The 24,670-nt window shown below is 33.7% G+C and overlaps 1 protein-coding gene across 1 annotated transcript in view; it reads right to left on the reverse strand.

The window, feature by feature from the left end:
* Positions 1–23,202: 23,202 nt before the first annotated feature.
* Positions 23,203–24,670, reverse strand: part of LOC112126897 — a 97,913-nt gene continuing 96,445 nt past the window's right edge. The window contains exon 5 of the mRNA XM_024226867.1: positions 23,203–23,541. Within this exon, the coding sequence (XP_024082635.1) occupies positions 23,461–23,541 (81 nt within the window). The 3' untranslated portion in view covers positions 23,203–23,460. The remainder of the gene's footprint in view (positions 23,542–24,670) is intronic.

A 24,670-nucleotide genomic window follows, 5' to 3' on the forward strand; every position in this document is an offset into this window, starting at 1 on the left:
AAACGTCCCTTTAAGCTCAGTATATAAGTCGCTGACTGGATTTCTATTATTTTAATATTTATTATAAACTAGCTTTATAACCCGGCGTTGCTCAAGGAGATAATAAAGAGTTTTAGTTTTATTTCTCTCTTTATAAATCCTGACACATTATTTGTTATATGCTCATTCTATAGTGTCTAAACACGCCGGCACTAATAAAGACAAAGCGTGAAAAATTAATCGAATACGGTTGAGTAGTTTTCTTTTTACGATATATATATATATACACATTAACCCAACATCATTTTGGGGACTACGGGATATCATCGTGTAGGTAGTCAGGTCTTAACCGGTCGGTTTAGTCTGACTATTTTCTCTGTTTTAATCCGTGGGGCGCGTTTCAGCTTCTCGCCAGCTTTGGTGGCGTTCTGCCTGGAATGTTGTTTTGCAATCGTTCATGATGTCAAGAAGCTGAAATACCGAGGATTGGCAGGCCAAAACCACAAGCTATCAGCCAGCAGACACTATAAGAAAATCCCATAATCAAAATATTAATATCATTAAATAATATATAGTAATATCTGCTACTGTAATAATATATAGTATCTGCTATAGCATCTTTTACAATAAAAAACACTACTTTCACCTACTCTCTCTCCATCTCCCTCTCACTCTCTCTCTCTCTCTCTCTCTCTCTCTCTCTATCTCTCTTTTTCTCTCCCTCACTCTCTATGTATCTATCTGATCTCTATGTCTCTCTTTCCCTCCCTTAATCTGTCCCTGTCTCCGCCTATTTGTCTATTTATCTATTTATTTACTATCTTTACGATTTTTTCTCTCTTCATCACTCTCGCTCTCTCTCCCCCTCTCTCATTCGCTCTCTATTTCTTTCTCTCTCACTCTTTCTTTCTTCCTTTCTCTTCCTTTTTCTTTCTCTCTTTCCCTCTCTCTTTCTTTCTCTCTACCTTCCACGACTTCCTTCTTTCCCAAACTATATATAATCTCTTATATCTGTTGATTTATGTTTATCCCAATTTATCTATAGATTTTTTTAGGCAATCTCTCTTTAACTACTTTACAATGCGTAACACTAATTTAGTATTCTCTTCGTACATTCTCTCTCTCCTTCTCCCTCTCTCTCTCTTTTTCACTTAGAATAAAATGCTTATTGTCTTTCTTGTGTTATGTTGTAACTTGTTAATTTATGTGTCCTCACTGTCTTCTAGGTTTAACTCTGTGTTTCTCTTATTGTTCACTGCCTATCCCTCCTTCACCCTTCTCGCATATTCTTCTCTCACTCTTTATTATCCATATTCACATTTATGCTTACTGTTTTACTTAACGATTTCTTTCTTCCTTTCTAGATCTTTACCTATCTGTTTTATCTTTATGCAATTGGTACGTTTTTTTCTTCACTCTCTCCGTAGCTCTGTTTACATCTGTCTCCTTTTTTGCTACCCCCAATTATATCTATACTTCGAATTTTGCACAATTTTCAAAATACAATTTTACAAAGTAGTACAAAATCACAATTTTCATAATTTTTCTCTCACTCTACCTTCTTCACTCTCTCTGTTTCTTTCTCTCTCTCTCTCTCTCTCTCTCTCTCTATCTCTCTCTCTTTCTCTCACTCTCTACCTCTCTCACTGTCTCTTTCTCCCTCTCTCTTTTTCCTTCTCTTTATCTCACTCATAAAGAGGATTGTAATTAACCCTTAATGGTAATTAGCTTTGTGAGATTTTTTTAAATAATACGAAATTCATTCATTCACTCTTTCTTTTTTTCTTTTATGATCGATTCTATGTCCCTTCCGTTTTTTATATTTGTCTCCTTATCTTGTTCTCTCTTTCTCTCTCTCCCCATGTCCTCTCTCCCTCTCTCTCTCTCTCTCTCTCTCTCTCTCTCTCTCTCTCTCTCTCTCTCTCTATCTATCTATCTATCTATCTTTATTGCCAAGATAGGGATCTCACATTCGCTCTCTCATCATAAATTAAATGCAATGACTTCTTCCCCGGTGGGGAGACTATTGTATAAGGATGTATTAGGAAATCTGTGAAAAGAGTTTTTAATTATGACACGTCACAAATTAAACATACATACCAAACATATAACAACATACATGTATATACAGGGTGACTTGCTACTCGTGCTACAAACTTCACCAGTAGATTCTTGACCCTAAAATGAACAAAAAAGTTCATATTGACCATGGTCCGATTCTCAACCATTTCAGAGTAATTTCGCTTTTTATCGATTTTGAAAGATATCACGTCCTGGCGTCGGAAAATCGTGATATCTTTTAATCTAAACATTTCTCTTAAAATCTATAAGCACCGTTGAAATCCCCGTTAATTTTTCAATAAGAAGATGAAGGTGGCAAAACGTTTGGGTCTTTCTTCCTTGACCTTCTAGCTGTTTGTAAACTTCTTAAGCATTACATACTAAATGGGCATTAAATTAAATTAAAAAATTTCAATGGAATTATGATTTTGATTCTCTCTAAAAATTAACGGGGATTTCAACGGTGCTTATAGATTTTAAGAGAAATGTTTAGATTAAAAGATATCACGATTTTCCGACGCCAGGACGTGATATCTTTCAAAATCGATAAAAAGCGAAATTACTCTGAAATGGTTGAGAATCGGACCATGGACAATATGAACTTTTTTGTTCATTTTAGGGTGAAGAATCTACTGGAGAAGTTTGTAGCACGAGTAGCAATTCACCCTGTATACCCATCAAAGACTAGAATTAAACACTAAAATACAAATAAAGTAATAATGTAAAATAAGGGTAGGTTAATGTTTATAATATTTAAAAAATACATATGTAGGTTTTGATGATTTTCTGAAGGCAGCTGAATTTTTGTTGTGCCAATTGGCAGTCTGAACAGCTAACATAGTTGCGCAAATTATCAGCTTCAAAAATAACTCTGTAAATTCTTTCAGAGTTGCAGTCTTTTTTTATGCGCCAACATGATATTTTAATCAATCATATTCAGAATTTCATTTTTTTGATAAAAAGATGTTGACAGGCATAGGCTCGCCTTCAAGAAAATACCTCTTGAATTATGAAGAAATCTTATACTTTTAACTTTCTCGATCTAAAATCATTAGCACGTTTGTCGCACTGCAGCTCAATCAGAGACAAATAAACAGCTTGAAAGGCAAAACGTGATAGTAACAATTCCGAGCCGAGACACCCATAGGTCGCGATGTTTCAATTATCTTCATTTCCATGTTTTTTTTTTCGCGCATTCCGATCTGGCGGGTGAAAAAAAGGCGACAAGAAATCCGTAGAAGGACTGTATTAGTTTATTAAGCGAGAGTCCCCAGATCAAGCAATCAACATTCCGCCGTCATCTCTCTTTCCAAGACCACACAAGCCGATACAGTACCAAGGTGATAAAAGTTAAGGGTCGGAAAGAAAGAACTCCCTTGGATTCCGCCGCGGTTGATATCATCTTTGACATTTCCGAGCCGGTCAGAATCAAATCCAGGACCTGGCCGCTAACGAGGTTCCTTCGTCCCTTCGGTTTAATCCGTTGATGCGTTTTTAATTTCGGCCATTACCCATCCTCAGACTGACCCACTGACTCAATCTCTATAAATATCTGGTGCCGGAGGGCAAGGACTTTTTTTCTTCAGGAAAGGCTCTCTTTTCTTAACCTTCCACCAATTTAATTTTGATATTTGATAAGATATAGTAGAATAGTGTCAGAAAATACAAAAACCTCCGTACTACAATAGTCTTGATTTGAGATATAAGAATCCACGCAAACTGTGCTAAAGTCGAGACATTTTATGAAAAAAGTGTGTATTAGAACTAATAGCACACACACTCAACACTAGCACAATCTGGGGCTGCTAAGCCGGATCGCAATATTTTATGTAATAGAAAAGATAATCCAACCCCGTATTAAAAAATTGAAATTATGACCAAAATTTACTATTTAGGTAACGATATTAGGGCTACAAGATTTAAAAAACTAATTGTCAGCCCCTAATTTAACTTTTTATGAAAACACTTGATTTTCTAATTTACTCTTATATTTTGTTCCACTATCTCATTATACCTTGATTTTTAGTGTATAGCAATTTTTTCAATTTGATATTAAATTTCTTTCATAATAAACTTTAGGGATTGTAGTTTACATCGAGTATTCAAAAGTTCCCCTGAGTTTCACAGAGTTTTTTTAATCCCATTTTGTTGAACACCTTATGGACTAATTATGGTAAAACAATCTCAACCAAATCTGACTCGTAGCAAAAGTTTTAATGAAAAGTTTCAATTTTTGTCTACAGCCGCTTATTATTAACGTCAATACGAGTTATTTTTCATAAGATTTATGAGGTAAAGTAGCAGTTACACATATAACAGATAACACATTAGAATTTATATAACTTGATTGTAAAAAATGATCAAAATCATAAAACATAATTCTATATTAAACCTTTTTGAATTAATTAACATTAGAGGTTTCTCCTGTACTTGATGACCAAATAAACAATAACATCCTATTTAAAAAAACACTTTTTTGATTAGACAAAAGAAAAATACAAATATGTCTGCCTATGTTTTGATATATGATGTATGACCCACTGACTCAGTCCCTATAAATATCCTGCGCCTGAGGGCTTGTTTTTTTCCCCAACAGGTCCTCGTTTCGTACATGTAATCATCGTTGAATACTATTTTGACATGCGCTTAATTTCTGTAAGCTTCTACAAGACTGTAAAAAAAAAATTATAACCTCACACTTTTTCCGGTAATATCGTGTGAAAAATATAATAACGGAAATAGGCTTCTAATGAAAAATAGAAAAAAATAGAAAAAAGGTCGTGGGTTCGAATCCCGCTTGTGACATTGACTTTTTTATGTCAACTAAAAACCTTAATTAATTGAAAGACATTAATTGGTCAAGCCGACCACGAAAACTAGTGACTTTGAGTAATAATGGTTTGATTTACAGAATTATAGATGTGAAAAGATTTTTTACATAATTTAATAATAAATTTTTACAACCTCTTTTGATAATGTAAAGTAAACAAAGAAAAACCATAACTAGCAATATATATATATATATATGTATATATATAATACACACTATATTTTATATATATACTTACACTAATTTTTAATTCAACTCATGAATAGTATACATATACAAAAATGTTTATTTAGAGATCGTGAGATGCGGTCTGGTGTGATGTAGGTTTCAGAAAAACATTTTCTTTCTCGTGCCAACGTTTCGATCTTTATTGAGATCATCTTCAGGCCTCAAAGTGTTTGTCTGTGTAATTGTGCCATTCTTGCGTGTCGTGTCGAGAGTGCCAGTGATATTGACATATAAGTGTTGTCTACTAACGTATTTTTGGTATATTTATGCACAATTCTGTCAATCATAAAATAAAGCATGCTTAAATAGGCCAGGAAGAGTACTCGCGATTAAGGTGCTGTTTCACTATTAAAACCATCGATGTAATTAATAAAGTAATAATATTAATTTAATTATCAAGAATTAATTTATATTTTAACATTTTCTTTCTGCAAGGACATTATTTTTCAAGTTATTAATATGCAGGATAATGTTCAGTTGTTGTTCAGTAAAGTGCACAGTGTTTTGTTTTGATTAAACTATTTATTGAAAGTATTTAAAAAAAAAATTTACCTTGGACAATAGTGATCAATGGAAGGACGCGTTTAAAAAATAATCGTACATTAATTTTTTACAACCATTCTTCTTGCAATACCATAGCGAATTTAACATATTTAATCATCCCCTGCTCGATCTGCTCTATTAATTAAATTCAAGAAGCAGTTACGTTTTTATTGGTTGTCAAAAATATCATTTCTTAGAGAACTGAGTTCTGTACAGATTGCCTAAAAAGATTGCACATTTTCAACTCAAAAAGGTGCAAGGTTCTCATCACTGTCTAGCCTATAAACTATTCCCTCTGAGTGATTGGAAAGAATCACCAACTTGTGTGCTTGGTTCATACTCAATTTCTCTGATCTCACAATCACATGCTCAAATGTGTCTTTTACATTTCTTTCAACGATCTTCCTCAGTCTTGTAAGAATTCCAGCCAGGTTTCAACGTTATGTATTGTTGGATAGTTTTTATTGGTGGCTTCCATCGCAATTTTTGATAATCTACCCTCAGGCATGGCCATTACTCGGAGGATGGTACTTTAAGTATTCTTTTTATAAAATATCTATAAAACACTTTAAATTTCTGTAGATTCTATCCATCCTAGACCAGTGCCCCATAAATTGATGGACATTTGGTTTCAAAAAAGCTTAAATTTAATATTAAATTTAATTCTGTTTTTCATTTCGTAACAACTGATTCCAGAATCGACTTAAGGCTAATTTGGTTTTATTTAATTTTTCTTAACATAGATATTAAACTTGGGGTAAGTACAATCCAAAGATACCTACCGTTTTTAAACACTTCTATCTTTTTGCCCATATCTGCTTCCGTGCTCTTCTTCCCGCTTTACTATATATTCTAAACTTGTATAAGCAAATCTTTTTTGATATGATTATGTTCAACATTCAAAAGCGGAACTTGATGGTCGAAAGATGATGCTGTATTCTTAAAAAAATCTTATGTAATAGATGTAAATGTTTACTTAATTATTTGATTATAAATAACAACATAATTTTAATAAAGACTTTTTGGAACTATTTACGGTACGGAATTAAGGAACAAAAACATACAACCAAAGTCGTATAATGTTATAAATTTGATATTGCTTTGTACTGTAAATATGTAATTCAATACAAATTTCAAGAATATTATAATTTTTAATTCGATTAATAAAATTTATATTTAACATCTATTTAGTTTTTTAAACTTATAGTCTCCATGTCAGGAATAACGTTAATTTTTTTCTGTGTATAGATTAAATCTTACGGCCCATGGATACACCTAAGCTCGCTGTTTCCTTTGTCCTTAGGCCTTGTAACCACAATTAGTTTCATAACGCAAAACATTATCATAATAAATTAAAATAACATTTTCGTATGGTGTAATTGGACATTAATTTATAACTTATTACATTTTTTTGTAACTTAACATTTATTTACCAATTTGTAAAAATTAAAAACGACATAGTACTTTCATTTTAGGTATTTGGAAAATTTACCACCATGTTATAAGTGTACTGTTGTTTTCATTAATGGATTTGTTGAAATTTATGAATCATATATCATATGTACAGGAAGGAGTATTACAAGCTTATTCAAATATGTATACTGCTGTGCAGATTTTCTTTAATTTTCAATAGAAGAAATTATAAATTAAAGCGATAATACAAGCATTGGGTTTTTCGTACACCATTTATTATATTTTCTATTACCATCCAACATTTGATTAGCTGTTTATTGAAGTTTATAAAGGATATATATTTATTCTAGTTGATATTGATCTATAGGTTGATATAGGATATCTATTTACCTTTTGGTATCTTTTATTACAGTGTCGTTTTCTCTACTTGCTATGGTTATTTTATTACAGTTTATACCAATGTAGGGTATTGGTTCTAGTGGTTATTAGAGCAATAAATATTCAACAGTATAAAGGTTTTTTTTTAAAGTGACCATATCAATTCCAAATATCCCGGAGTATTTAAGGATTTCTGTTTTCAAATTTTATTTGCATTATCAATTGCTACAATATTTCAAAAAAAGTTATCTAAATTATATAACTACCTAAATGACGAATGTCTCATTCTTTAATACGTATTGGATTTTATATATTGGTGCTTCTCCCGATTTGTTGTTGATATCACAAGGTTATTCAAACTTTCGGTTTGCAGTAATTGAAATAAACAGTACATTGTACATAAAACGTGTGCCCAGGTACACAGTTAAGTACATAAAAGATGTCTAGACGTTTTGCACAGTTTTTGTCAATGGTATAGCAATATTGTAAAAATTAGAATTCTAATTTAGGATATAATAAGAGGTAAAGGTAATATAATAGTAATAGGTTATATAGTGACCTAGTGTATTACAGTGGATATAGTAATGGTAAATAGTTAGGTTTTTCAAGAAAATGTACTTACTTCCAAACTTATTGGCAGATAAAGAGTTTAAAACGATGATTCGCGTTTCTGTCTGTGTTGTGGATAACAGGTGCCGGGAAATCTACCGAGTACAGGGGATGCGTGCAATGCCACAGTTCGTGCTCCCTTCAGTTCAATTTGTGGGAAGCCGATTCAGTTCAATGGTCTGAGCTGGGATTTACACTGGAGGACGAACTGGACTGCATATTGTCGAAGGCAACCTCACCGCATTCAATTATGTCCAAGAAATTATCGACGAATACATCCCTCAAACCAGGGATCTCATTGGTGGGGTTTTTCGATTACCTCATAGTGGCAGAGTTGTTAATAAATGTTTAGAAAACCCCATCCCCCATTGTCTCCAGACCTAAATCCCACTGAGCACATGTGGGATGCTTTGCAGACAAGGCTTTTCGATCACCATCCGCAGCCAGTGGACCTGCAACAGCCGAGTGGAGCGTTGCTACGTCTGTGGAGTATAATTCTTTATGAAATTAGTGACATCCTTATTAATAGTGTGCCAACAGATGCACAGAAGTTTTAGCTAACAGAGGACATATTATATTAATTGTTTAAAAAAATTATTGTGTCCAATAAATAAAATTATAGAATTAAAACCTCTTATTTTGTTATTTTTCAAAATCCCTTAATTATATTTATTATCAGTAAAAAACAATCATCTAATAAATTTTAATGCAATTTATAATAAAAATGATAGGGATAGTAAATACTTCAAAATTGACATTATTCCCTATTCATTTTTGATCTGTGAAATATATCCACCGTGATTTCCGTTTTATGTGGTACGATAGAAGTATGGATTGTAATGATAAAGTATACGAAACGAAAAATCATTTCCTAAAGGATTTTAAAGTTTTAAGTTTTTAAACGTCTCAAGAATGTAAGGAAAAAGTTCTATTATCTTATGGCTAATAAAATAATATATGTATACAATAAACAGCTTTCAGGTCTTTTTTATTTTAATTTTTTAAAATTTAGTTATTTATAACTTGTGGATTGAACAACAACACATGGTAAGAGGTTTTATTACCTTATGTCTAGTGACGTAATTTGCCTCGGGCTTGACGATTTTTATTCCGCCGTATGCAGAACGTTAGCATCTACTCCACCGTATTTTTTTTTTTTTTTTTTGTATTCGAAGGGTACTTTTTCCGATTGTTTCTCCGGCGGCCGGTGAAAACTTCTCGTTTAAGCGGTTTCTTTTAATTAGACGGACATTAAAGAAGACATGGAGGCCGTGGGAGTCGAAGCCCGTGGGAAAGGAACCCTTTGGGTGCCCGGGGGCGACCACGAACCACCGATCGCGTGCTCCCACTTCGCCCGTCCAATGAATCAAACAATTACCCACCGCCGCTCCTTACCCTTTACCCGACAACAGGGAAATTGTGCCTGCATTCGGCCTGGCCCATAACAAATTCACACCCATATTTTTCTCCTGAGTCGCTCCTCGGTTTTTTTACGAAATCTCCGGTGTGGGATTTGTTGCGACGGCCGTTCCAACCAGGCCGGTTATCACACTGCTAACCGGCCGTCGTCATGATCCTCTTAAATAATATTAACATAAAATAATGAGCAGGTCCATACAAACCCACATATGCAATTCAAAGTTTCTTTATGAATCATCATAGAAACAGCTCGCCGCCAACACAACCGGTGAAATATACTACTTCCGTTTTTTTACTCTTCCCGACCTTATTTAATTATACTTGCAAGAATTTTAAAGGTTAATAACGCAGATTATCCTCAGAGACATGTGTCTTGTCACCTACATAGTAATTTTTATCCCTTCAGGTACCATTTAGTATGATTTTACTAGTATTTTCATCAAAAACACAGCCAATACCTACCATCGGTTTTTGCATGAAAAAATGGCCAACTTTGGAAATGCATAATTTATTAGCCTTTTACCAACCCCGTCTCATTTTTTAGAAAATTTTACGCTGAACAAGATAGCTTTTTTAAATCTTTTCCTAGCTTCAGTCGTTCATCAGTAAATTCGACAATGCGGGAACATGTTAATTTTTCCACAATTTAGGAAAACGTCAAATTGAGCTGTGGAACCAGGAAAACGTCCTGTAGCAATCGATAGGAAATTTTAATAAGCTTTCAAATGGTCATCTTCCATTTTTCCCGATATCTCATCAGTTATCGAGTTTATTTATTATTATTATTAATTTTTAAGGGCGTATTATTATTATTATTATTATTATTGTTATTAATTTTTAAGGGTGTTTTAACGGCTAAGATCATTTTTAATAAGTAAGAATTTACTGATAAATAACTGAACCTAGGAAAACATTTAATAATGTATTCAATGGTATAACAATTTGGGAAAAGGCCGAAATATCATTATAAATTCCAATAAATTTGAGAAAGCTGAAAAGTGCTCTTTCCAAAGAAACACTGGGGACGATTCAAAATTTATGAATTCTTGAAAATCGGAAGAGAGGGTGATCGTTTTTGTCTATTATAAAAAACCACGTTTTTTGACCAACAATCGCGAATAACTCGAAAACTGTTGAGAAAACGGGCAAAGTGGAAGATGACCAATTGAAAGCTTATCAAAACTTCCTATCGATTGCTATTAGGGCGCCGCTCCAAGACATTTCCTGGCTCCACAACTCAACTTGATGTTTTTCTAAAAAGTGCAAAAATGAACATGTTCCCGAATTTGTGAATTTACTGATAAACGACTGAACCTAGGAAAATTTTAAAAAGCCATCTTGTTCAGCGTAAAATTGTCTAAAAATGAGACCTAGCGCAGGTCTGTGATTTAATAGGCTGAGATAATATGCATTAATATGCCAAAGTTGGGAATTTTTTCGTGCAAAAACAAGGCGGTCGGTTTTTTAAACTTATAGTTTCACAATTATTTATCATACAGAATCACCCCACACATGATGTTCAACTTAATTCAATGGACCAATCATACCTGAATGCATAAAAAAATGATCTAATTTACTAATTAGTAATTTTTTTGTAAGTACATTGGTTTTTACAATTTTAAGATTTAAACATCATTACACACGTTCAAATGGCTTCGTACTTTTCTATCTTTTGAGATGCTCCGTTTGTACAGAAATTTCATTGCTATTTAATGAATAAATAATTGTACGGTTAGGGTGTACCAAATGTATCTTATACACCATTATAATTAGGTGGTTATTGGTTTGTCTCATGTGAAAAGGTCTCATATTGAAACTTATCGATACTTTATCACTATACTATTACATGCAGCGATCAAATTTGGTCCGTAACTTATTTAATACATCATTTCAGGGGCGTAGTAGCCTCAACGGTATCGGCGTGGCCACGGCGCTCATCATAGTAAGGGAAAGTTCCTGAGCTCGAATCCAGCGGCCCTGCAAAATTACAATTTTTTTAAGCACCGATACCCCGAGGATTAATAAAGCCATTTAAATAGGTACTTGATCTGGGGCTCTTAAAAACTCTTCTCTAGCGCTTTATAAAAAAAACCCGTTTATGTCTGCACAACACGTCATATTATACATCTATTAAATTTAAATTAAGCCATTTTATGAGTTTGCTTTAAAACTGGCGAGTAATATGTATTTGACAAGAAATTAACGCTCTCGTTATAATGCAAATCCGATAATTTGTTTACACGATTTACCTGTTGATGTTAAGTATTATCCTTGGTGATATCACAAGCATTTATCATATAATCTTATAAAAAGATAATCCGTCTTTATAACTTGTAACTAATTGGGCCAATAAATCCCAGTCGATTGTCGTGTTACATTTTTTCTTTCACCAAGATCTTGTTGACACATAATCGTGTGTAAAAAGGGCTGAAAATCGACCGTAACTAAGATGAATAATGCATAGACGTAATGAGGGTTGAAGCAGGTGGTGGGCGTAACACGGTAGCGGCTCGTGGTTCTAATGACACATCCGGAAAAAGATCTTCATCTGTGTAGCGTGACCCATCCTATTGACTACCTGTCAATCTTCTTTTCGTATCAATTACCAAATCTAATTCCATTCCAGGCCTTCGCGATAGGCTCGTGCTTTGTTTTTTCGTCCTTTTCGGATTGGAATGCGTCTGTACTAAGTGGAGTCGTATGTTTTGACAACAAAGTCTCGCTGTTCATTGATTAAAATCTTAACTGTGAAAAAGTACCACGAAGTTCAGGAATGAGCGGCGAATCATTTACACGACGGTTGTTTTGACTTCTCACATTCTCAACGTTACACGATATACCATTGGATTTTATGTAGTTTCGTTTGCATACGACTCTGGTCACGTTGACGTAAACAACGTAATGGCAACGTAAAAAAAGCCACGTTTCGAATTTTGGAGAACAGTTAGTCCTATTTTCCTTGACGATTTAGAGGTTGTCATGTGCATTATGAGATTGCCAGACATTTTTAGTAACGTGCAAATATTTTTAAACATGACAATAAAAAAATTCAGTACTATTTATTACAATTTCGCTCTAATCATCGAATGAAGTCATCTCATTCGTTTTTCATTTGGTAAGAAAAGTCAGCAAAGCTTTTCATCTGCAGTTAAGGCAATTGTTTTATTAATTATGAATGTGGATCATATAGACAAATTAAGCGATATCAACAGGACCAGACAAAACTTCTGCAGGGTTATCAGTTTTTTAAAATGATTATATTTGGAAAAATAAATGTTCTGGTTATTTTAAATGAATTGTTTGCAAGATATCACGTGAGTTATACGGGAAGGCAACTGTAATAGTTTTCAACTGAGACATTTTTCTACGTGGTCTGCTAGGTGGACCTGTAATTTGGTCGTAACGATTATTTTGATCTGCCTGGCTGAGTTTCATGGCATTTTTCCATCTTCAGTGGTGGGTCTGATATTAACTTATTGACAATACAATACTCAGATCAACCGCTGACGATGTTGAAATGCCGAAACACGTCTAACAGATTATGACCACCGAACATAGACCATAATTGTCGATAACGATCAAATTATGACTAAGTACTTTGCTATTAAGCAATTCCTCATATTATATGGTTATAAATTGCTTATTTCAATACAGAGCATTAAGTTTTTAAGATTTGACAATAATTTCAGCAGACTCGTACTATTATGCTACTTATCGTTTCACATTTATCGTGATTTGCTTCTTATCACTTTTCTAACTTTTGTTTAAATTTTAAGGTTTTTGCATGAGGCGTGCAAGGTGTAGCACCTGCAGTTTTGCTCTTTACAATTACTGGCCTGCTAACCTCGTTGAATTGATTTGACAGACGAGTTTAACGATCTTGTTGATTCGTTGGTATGCTATTATTTTCACACAAAAACAACAAAATTATGGCGTAAAGCTATTAGAAAACATGTCTGTTCCACAATTTATTCGTCATTTCTTATCATTTACAATTGCTTATTTTGGTTATGCAGACATTTTTAGGCTTTTTGCCATAATCTTGTAATTCACAATTGTAAGTGTAAGGGTAAAATTATAAGTATAATCTTGTACATTTAAGACAAAATCACAAGCCAAACTACCGATAAAAATTTCAAGAAGCTGAACGATGTCTGACAGACCAAAATAGAAATGTGGATTATCTGTCCAAAATTGATCGGAAACGACCAAACTATTCAAATTTAAGATTTAATCTTTTGTCTGTGAACTAGTGTTAACTTGGAGTTTTGTCGTTTCTCATAATTTCTGATGTGCTAATACTCAATATTTTGATCTGGCAGATAGTTTAAGCTTTCAGCCATCTTCATGGCTTTTTATATCTTGTCTTCAACCAACTTATGTACGAAATAACTCATAAGGCCACCACTTAATATGGCCGTAAGCTGAAACATGTTTGACAGTCTAAAACAGCGAGGTGGATTATGAGACAAAAAATGATCGGAAACGACCAAACTACTTCAACTTTGAGAAATTATACAGTTTGTGTAATCATGAACCTGCAGATTTGTTCTTTCTGTCATTATCTGACTGACTTATTAGCGCTAATTTGATTTCTCGTACATTTTAGGTTTTTGTAATTTTTATATTTTTTAACATATAAATAATCTCTAAAGATACCGAAACACTGAAACAGATCTGGCAGACCAAAAATGATAGAAAACGACTAAAATACAAAATCACTGTGGTTTTTTGGATGTTTGTGGAGTTAAGAAACCTGTAGCTTGCTGCGTCCGATCATTTCGGATTTGATAATATTGGCTGTGTCATCTTTTTGCTGTCTTTATAAGTTATATTGTTTGTATTCGTATTCTATTTCTTTCAGCCTCCTCTATGGGACTTAATGACAGATAAACCTGAAGATGGCGAAAAGCAGAAAAATGTCAACAATTCAAAAAGATCAAAAACGACCAAGATATAACACTACCTTATAAGCCAATAATCTATATTCTAGAATGTTTGATTTTGCATCTGGAATTTTAAAATCTTTTAAATAAATCTTGACGACTTATATAAGCTAGACTGAGTATGTAGGGTCTTTGCTTGTTGCCATGCTTTGTCATCTCTAACGTCCTTACAGTCCAAGTTTGTCTAAGTTTACGTTTTACATCATTTTTAGACTTAACGACTTAATGTGTAGAATAAAGCTTTGTAGGGTCTATAATTATGTTTTGCCTAAATTTACCCCTAAAGGGTTATAAAAAAAAATTAACAAGATCTATCTTCTAATACGAGGTTTGATGTCACGACTCGGCCGGAGTGGAAGGAGGGTTGGGAACCCTCGTTTTTCGAAAAGTCGATTAAGATGGTGGCTAAAGCCAAAATAATTTCGAATAACCGAGGGTGGGATTTATTTTTTCCCAAGGAGCGCGTGTGAGCGTGCGCCAAATTAATAGCTAGGCGGTATGGGAAGGATATTTCACGGGAGAGGCTTTCTCACGTGGGGACACGGGCCCTAGAATTATCCCTTCCCTCCTACGCCGAACCCTTTGGACCAAATTTGCCCCCAGGCGCCAAATGTCTCCCCCAGAGGTAATACCCCCGGGCGGCCCCTGCTATTAGATATTCCACAATCGTTCTCCAACACTCCCCTTTCTCGTATTATCCATATTAGGCAAAACGCCGTTTATCCGCCCAGACGGATCCGCATTAACGTTTCGACCCAATTTCTTCCCCTTACGGATGAGAATAATAATAAGAAAAAAACATTAAAAAAACGGATTCGTCTAGTCGGCCCTTACAATTACACAAGTCGAAACCCTCAAACAGGTAAACTTTTGAGATGAGAGTAATTGCTAAATTGATATAAACGAAACCTTATTTTTTTTTCTTCTCGTTTTACTATAACAACCTTCATTTTAACAGAATATCACGATTTCATTCGTTTGAAGGCAGTGATTTCTTCATGGTAACGGAACATTGATTGTTTTATGGCCAATGGAGAACCCCAAGCCAAACATGGCAAACAAATCCGGATACATGCCGTTATCCAATTTACAGAATGTCTCGTTGAAAATCGTATCTAAAGATAAATTGAGGAGTTGTCTAAATAAAACTGTAATAAATTCAATTAATAACAAATCACCCGTTAGTGTTTGAATTAATTGAAAATACCTAACTTTTGGCAATATACAGAGTGTTACCTTATCAAGGAACTTAATTTATTGAACAGATTAGTGACTATAATCTAAACCAATTTGGTTAATAAGGTTTCTAAAGAAAACAGAGGTCGAAAACTCGAGCAAAAACATAATTGTTGTTTTCTAAAAAATGTATTATAACCTTGGAAAAAATAAAATCAATACAATTTTTACATCAATTAAGTGGTTTCAAGGTTAATATTACTAATTGGGACACTTCCATTACATAAAACCGAGGTAGTGACTGACCTTAATGGTTAAAAGTTTCATTATACAGGGTGTTACATGGTTAAATATCGATACTGCCATGGTGGATTCACTAAATAAAACGTAGTTCAGTGCCTCCAAAAGGTTTCTATCTTGACTCTTTCCAGAGATTTAAACATTTTTGTGATTTTAGTCTAAAACCAAATTTTTTAAAACATAAAATCGTAATTTCTCAACTTTAGCATAATTAAAATTCAAATCTGACCTTTATTTCGCAAACTAAATAGTAAATAGTACATTAATAAATAGTAATAGTAAACAGGGGGCGTCGGTGGCTGCAACGGTTTACCCGTTGACACGGCGTTCATCACCTTAAGGTAAAGGTCCCGGGTTCGAATGCAGGGCCGCTGGATTCGAACCCGACTTACTTACAAATGGGCTTTTTTCAAAAACACCCAGATGGTTGATGTAACCTCTGCTACTGCGAACCCACGTAAAAAAAAGTCAAAAATATAATTAGTAAATTGTCCACAAGGTAACAACTTTTCCGTTGAAAAATTCCCGCTTTCAAAGACACAGTAGCAGCCCAAAGAATAACAAATGGCAAAACCCATGTTTTTTATTTTTATTTATTTTGTAATACTCTATTGCGGCTTGTGCAAAGACTTTTCCATCAAAATTGTCGAAGATTTCACTAAAGTTGCTTATTTTATAAATATTTCTAGAACTACTCACTTTTACATTTTTTTAGGGCTTTCCTTAGTTTCTGTTAGAGTAGCAACCTAAAAACATCGTACACGTCATATTTTTAATAAAAAAAACATTTATTAGTTGGTAACAAAAATTAGTTAAATTCTTCTCGTGGCATGGCCTTACTAGATGTTTACTTATGGGGAACTCTGAAAAGTGCAGTGTCCAGCACACCCATCGAAACGAGGGAACAGCTCATAGAGAAAATTGAAATCGAAAAGAAATTGAGGGAAAGAAGAGAAGAAATCCTCCTTCCATGAAGTCACGTCGGTTATTTTACGTTGGCGCTTGTATATTCAATACGAAAGAACGTATTTCGAACAAAACATCAGTTTATTTGCAAAATAATGTAAAATTTAATGAAGTCCCATTTTGGTTTTAATTTCTATTTAATTATGTACACTTTCTTACAAGAATGCATTTGATTTTTGTTACAAAATAATAAATGATTTTATTATGAATATGACATTTACTATGTTCTTGTGTTGCTATTCTCCTTGGGTTTGATATCACGTTTTTCACCCTTGCAAAGGAGATTTCACTAAGAAAAGCTTTGAAAAATGTAAAAGTGAGTATGTCTTTGAAAATTTATAAAATAATTGTTTGAATTAAATATTTGATTGAATATAAATTTATATTTTGCATTGTCTAAATTCACTTTTCCACATCCTAAATGTATTTGTTAAATGTAAACAATGTTTGTATATCCCAGGTCCTGAAGATGATCTAAATAAAGATCGAAACGTTGACACAAGAAAGAAAATGTTTTTCTAAACCTACATCACACAAGACCGCAAAGCACGATATCCAAATAATCATCCTGTATATTATAACTTGTTTGTTTTTGTACTACATACATACCCAAACACACCATATAGTTGTTTATACAACTTTTTACCACTTCCATAAAATACATAAACATCACAAGCTTACATTTAAAAAATTAAAATATAAATATTATGAGAAAGTACCCCAGGGTGAAGCGTCTTATTGGGGAATGATGTTGGGCTTTTAATTATCCCACTATGTGTTTGGTTCGTAATATCGTCTTTGTCAATTACTTAATAATAATGAAAATTATTGTTATTTTTCTATTAATCGTATTGACAATATANTATATATATATTCTGTACCCATTGAGCCTTAGGTTCGTAGGGACAAACCAATTAGAATACTTGAAAATCTTTTTTGTTTTGTTTTGTATAAAGAATTTAATGCTGCTAGACTTTATAAACATCAATATGTCTATGCATAATGTGAGATGTTAAAAAAAAAATATTTTACACAAATATGGCTGAAACCTGGTACATGACAGTTGTAATATGATGACCGAAGGGATTTTTGTTGTTTTGTATAATCTTAATTCAGTACATACACATAATCATGCACAGAGTTGAGTTGAGCAAGTCTCGATAAAACCTCGGTCGTATCCGTCCCGCTACCAAAATTAGCCTCCAGAAGCTGCCAACAGCTCGGGCATTTCAACTCCAAAAACATGCAGCTTTTAGCTAGACACACTCCCAATCTCATCCAATCTTATTTAAAAACTTTCCTATTTTTATATAATTCGCTCAAGCAGTATGGCCGACCGTTGCTCATATTATAACTAATCTAATTGCTGGTCCATTGGGAACTTTCGCCATTGACTTTCTCACTCTATACATTCACTCTAATAAATATATCTACTCTTAATATGCATTCACAAAACAAGATATCTACCAAGAACTGTATTCAATAAAAACAACCCTGTTTCGAGATATTCCCTGCCATACTCAAGCATAATTTTCATATCGAAAATTAATCTCAAATAAATTTCCAAGGGCTCTGCCGGGAGTCGAACTTAGTACTACTAGAAGTCATCCTAATCAGTCTTGGCCACGCGTTATCCTATTTTAGCTAATATAAAATATGAAAAATAAGGCAAAACCGTACTTACAAAATTAAAAGCTAACATTTATGTGCATGTTGAGGGAAATTTCATGTGAAACAAATAAAATATCATGGAAATGATTTGTGAACAACATTACTGGAGACTTAACAAACATCTGCGAATAAAGAACGGCGAGAAAGATTAAGATACAGGTACTCATTGTTTTGTTTTAGAACTTCTTTCATTTCCATTAGCTTTATAAATTCACTTCAAAAATATAAATTTTTCATAACCTGATTTTTATGTGTGGTGTTTAGTGACATTTTCTTTATCGTGCCAATGTTTCGATGTTTATTGAGATCATCTTCAGGGCCTGGGATTCATAAACATTGTTTACATTTTACAAATACATGTAGGGAGTAAAAAAAATGAATTTATACAATGTTAGAAATTTTAGTTTCAATAAAAGTATTTGTACTGACTCAAAGAGTTTGTTTTCTGTGTAGATGTGTTATTCTTGTGATCTCCAAATAACCTGATTTTATGTTTAATTTGTTTAATGTATTGATTTTCATTTCACTGTTTTTTTATACTTAATTTATTTTTGATTTTTTTGTTGTGATGTGAACGGAAGAGGCGAAATCAATAATACCCCGGAAATTCTTTGAAGGGAATATGACTCGAGACCTGTAGAGGTAACGAGGATCATCGGATAATAAAAGGTGGGCTCCTTATTCCTTGAAAATCGATCTAGGAGAATCACCCAGTAAGACCCCCGAAACCCGGAGATACATTTCTGCGAACATTGATAACTCAGGCCTTTAATTACTAGCCTTTTCTGGTAACGCGTTAACAAAAAAGTTTATAATTGCAGACCGGTCGTTTAACCCGGGCCGCCCTCGACTCGCAGACCTCAGCACCGCTGGCCTCCTTTCCCCCGGTTTCTTTTTCTTATTTTTATATTAGTGTTAATTGGCGGTGTCCGTGAGAACTGCGCAGGTAGGATTTCCAGTGTTTATACACCAGGTATTACGGGCGCCGGCGTCCCAAGGGGCAAACACAAATTACAGGCCCGGGGCCATTCTCGCGACTGATTTAGTTTCCTCAGGGATATTTGAGGAACGGGAGTGGCAATTATACGGTTGGCGGCGCCCTCCTCTCGGCTTTTGCCAAAAGCTACATTGTTCACGGATCCGGTCTCCAATAACAACTGATAATTAGTCACCTTCCTCGTCGAAAAAAACGTTAAACACATGTATAAATAAAACAAACCCTTTGTTTACCCAGTAGGCGTGCTAGAGCAATACTCGGTTACGGTACCCAAATATAGGGTTACAAACAAGTATTGGGTTGGAAAGAAAATTATAACTTTTTACAGTATATTTCTATTTTATACCTTGCATGTTTTAACTATTCAAAGATGTCTTGTCCATTGTTTGCAATTACATTTTGCCATCTTTCAAGTAACATGTTTATTCCTTTCGCATAATATTTCCCTTTTGAGTCCAGGAACCTTTAAACAGTTGTTTGAACACTTTGAGGTTAAAGCTCAAAATGCAAGGACTTGTCCACCCAGAAGCACAGTATAACTATTCAGAAATCGTGAGATGCGGTCTAGTGTGATGTAGGTTTCAGAAAAACAAAAACTGCTCACTTTGCAAAATCTCACTGGCACTCTCAACACGACACGCAAGAATGGCACAATTATACAGAAGACAAACACTTTGAGCCCTGAAGATGATCTCAATAAAGATCAAAACGTTGGCACGATAAAGAAAATGTTTTTCTGAAACCTACATCACACCAGACCGCATCTCACGATTTCTGAATAATTATGGATTAACGATCACTAATCACCACACACAATATAACTTTTTTTCGTGCATTTATTGTTTTGGAACAACTGGGGGCCGTTGACCGGGTTGGCAATAGGCTATTTTGCGACTACTTTTTGTACATGATCCATTTATCATTATCTGTTACCAATTTATGAAGAAATGGTTCCTAACAGTTATAACATAGCAAATTAAGATGCAATGCGACAAATTCCTTTCGCCTGAGTTTTTGTGTGGGATCTATGTAGCGTACTTTTGAACAAACCCAAGTTTTGGATGTATGGGTAACATTTACCATATCTTCCAGCTCTCGGTTCGTCAGAAAGGGATTTTCTTCTAGACCAGTGGTCGGCAAACTCGTCATCCCAAAGAGCCAAATATAAACAAAAATACAAAATTGAAGTTTATTCAAAGAGACATTTTTTAAACTTAAGCTTTGTTTTAGTAGACATTTTTGTGGAAATAATTAGAATTAAAAGTACACTCTTGAATTTGGTATCACTTGGTATCATTCTTATATAAAGATAATATTTATTTAAAAATATACCAGGTTAAATAATATAAATGGTATCCTTAAAAAAACTACATATACTCCACTAATGTGAACAATGGCTTTGCATTTCCCTGGAAAGTAGGGGTAAGTCAGGTTTGTGTGTTGTTTTTAATTTTAAGCACGATTCCAAGTTCTCATCGATAATCTACTCTTGATAAAGTTCAAGCTTGAAAATGATTGTTCGCATAAATACGTAAACCCAAATAAGGAAAGAATAGCAGCCGCTAGTTTCTTCAGTTGATCATCATCATCATCATCCAGGTGATAAAAATCAACATATCTTCCCTCGCCAGATCTTTCAAAGCAGACCATTTGTGCTGTAAACTTAATTCACATTTATTTTTCTCCAATAGCTGTAAATTGGTTCAAAGACGCACGAATTTTGAGCTCCAAATTTCTTTATTTTTTTTTCAATCTAGCAACTGCATTTCAAAGCTGCCAATATCAATATTAAAGGGCAAAAAATTAATTTCTGTTACCGTGGCATTCAGAGGTTTTTTTTTAAGAAGTCGCTTTGTTGTTTCTAAAGTCTTTGAACCAGATGAACAAATTTCTTCAGGAAATGACTGCGCACATAGTGCTTCCTGATGAATAATACAATGGTAAATAAGTATCTCGTAATTAATTTTTTCTTTAAAAATAGCGACAATCCCATTTTTTGCACCTGTCATCATACCTTTCGCTCCGTGTCTACACTAAACATTTAGTGAAAGAGCCGCAGCCAAGAAGTCAAAGAGCCGCGGTTTGCCGACCACTGTTCTCGCCTATGCCTCAATATGTCGTCGTCAACCTCAGAAGGACGTCCACTGCTCGCATCATCTCCAAGAACAAAATTTCCTTCTCTAAATCGAGCAAACCGCCGTTGGACTTTACGGACATTTACAGCTTTAGTGCCAAACACTGCACACAAATTTTCAATTGCAATAGTTGCATTGTTACCTTTTTGGAAATTATAAAGTAAACAATGCCTTAAATGCGTTTCATCCAAAGACATGATTACTTATTAAATGAATCATGCTTTGGGACACAAGGTACTTAATTATCAAGCATTTTTACTTTCCCTATTGATGGGATTGATCCTAGATTATGCTGCTATTTCCCAAACCGTTTGCCTTAGAGTGAAAAAAATCCTTCAAGGCGTCAAAATCAAAATTTGGTTTGCGACCGTTACCTTGTGTCTCCAGTAAGCAGTTGAATTTTTACCCCAAGCTAAAATAACTTTCTGGGTAGCCTCTGCTGCAGAGCGTCAGAGTTTGGACTCATGTAGTAAAATTGTATTTTTTATTTGATATAAAAATCCTATATAAGATTACACATGATACTATTTAATCTCGTTCATTGATAATTTACCTTGTACACAAATTTCTAAATAGAGCATGTATGTAAATGATAATGTATGAATAATGAAGCAACCTCCTTGATCTCACCACGATTTCTGAATGGTCAACATGCACCATGCCTTGATATGCTTCTCGGCTGACATTTACTAGAAATGTATAAGGCCACATTGGACATTCTCCTCTCACTGGATATTAAGGCAAGGTCCCTGTATCCTCTAGGTTCTTTGTCTTAAATGATGACGACCTATTATTTACCAACTAATGACTTGGTTCCAGCTGTCAGGCATGTCAGCATATTTCTTTGGTTTTTATTAAAATTATCGGGTGTAATTTATGAAAATTGACTTCTTATTCAACCAATGTTTATTATTCGTATACATTTTTATTAAAACAATAATAAAAATAGTTTCATTAATTAAATCTTTAATTAAATTGCATAATTTCTTATGCAGTAAACTAGGTACATCATATGTTCAAACAGAAAAAAATAAGATTTAGTGTGGGTGCCAAGAACATAATTCTGTATCTACCTAAGTGATTCTTCTGCTTCGCTGTTCATTTATCTATCTATCTATTCATATGTTTACTTATCCGTGAATATTTTTTTAAAGTGTTTCGATACTGCAGATATATCTTTCTATGTACAATAATTTTATCTGCCCTACCTTTTATTTATTATCCATTATTTTTCTTCTTCTCGCCAAAAAAAATCATCAAATAAATGGAATAAATAACAAAAAGAACTATAAATTTAAAAATATTTATACCATATTTTACATGTTCATCCATATATTTCTTTAGCCATAGTAAAACTTCGTTTTAATGCAATTCTGACGTTCAAGGCAAAACAGCGCTATAACCGGGAAAGCACTATTACCAGGAAATCATAATAACACATAATATGGGTGTGCGAATGGGAAATGTATAAAAATGGGTATGCGGGTATGCACATATACATAAAATAAAACACAAAATGTATTTATTCAATTACATATTAGACGTGCTTGGACAAAAATATGTAATCACAATTTGTTTTTAACAGTCAACAGATTTTTTGAACACGAAATTTTCCAATCCGTTTATTTTGTTGAAGGTTTCTTCATTTATGCCGGTGTTGCAGGAAAAATGCGAAGTGTTTTGATCGCATCCAATACGTCGGTTGATTTCGCGCGATTTTTACAGGTATATCATCATCCTCTTCTTCATCAACTTTCGATGACCTGAGATGATCTTCAGTCACGGTCTCCAGTATTGAAGTTTCGCTGGTCACAAGATTATCGTCAAAAAATCAAAACCTTCCATCTCAGTGTCTGCAGTTATAAGGTCTTGCCAAGTTTCGTCATTCATCTATGTTAAAACAACAAAAATGTCAAAAAGATAAAATTATAAATAAGAAAACAAACAAGTCTTCGATTTCTTGGCGTTCTTAATCCCCAACTACTTCTTTCTTGAAACAATTCAAAATTGTTTCTATCTTAATGCCCATCCATGCAGCGTGCAAAATGTGGATGACGTCTAAATTAGAAATATTTGGGGAATTCGTCGTAGATGAGTCTTTCATTATTAATAGGAATTTTCGTACCATCCGTCTTCTGTAGCGTAGCTTAAGCACTTTTATTATTCTTTGATTGAGAAATTGTAACTTATTGGTAGTGTTTGGCGGCAAGAAAACTAGCTTGATGATATACAGATCAACATTTTTTGGATGTCCAGCACATTTATCTAGTGGCAAAAGTATGTTGCGATCTTTTAGTCCTGCGTCCCACTCATGTAGCCATTGTGAAAACCGATAATCAGATCGTTAAAACAAATAAAATTGTCATTGAAAAATAGTTTTGAGACCGTGACCGAGGGAAAAGAGCTTTATAGCCAGGAAATCGTTATAAGATGGAGCGTTATAACGAAGTATATATAAAGTAACGAAGAACTGTATTTATTTACATGGGTGTTTGTTTGTCAATTTATATTTTTTTATATTTATTCAATTGTTAATACTGATGTTTATATACAGTTGTGCATATATTCTCTTCGTCTTTCAGTTCTACAGATATCTTTCTATCTCTCTCTATTTTTTGTCCTTAATTATTTGTTTATTTTCTTCTTGCCAAAACATCATTGTATGGTAAAAAATTAAAGTAAATTAGTATAATCAGTGGTCAGGTTGTTAAAAACTTGGAACAATAACAACCAGCTCTCTTGCATATATCGAATATATTTCAGGAATCACATGTCTCTTTTCCAGCGATAAATTTCGCCAGCCTGGAATCTTTTTATTGTTACAAGTATTTAACAAACCTGACCTCTGATTATATCAACAACAACTTTAAGGAAAAATGGATAATCCATTTACATTAGTATATTTATTTATAAGTTTATATATTATGCAGACAGCTGTACATAATTTTATATATATATAACTTAAGCTTTGTTTTAGTAGACATTTTTATGGAAATAATTAGAATTAAAAGTACACTCT

This window comes from Cimex lectularius, unplaced genomic scaffold (assembly GCF_000648675.2).
Source record: "Cimex lectularius strain Harlan isolate CLEC.00 unplaced genomic scaffold, Clec_2.1 scaffold7, whole genome shotgun sequence".
Taxonomy (NCBI): domain Eukaryota; kingdom Metazoa; phylum Arthropoda; class Insecta; order Hemiptera; family Cimicidae; genus Cimex; species Cimex lectularius.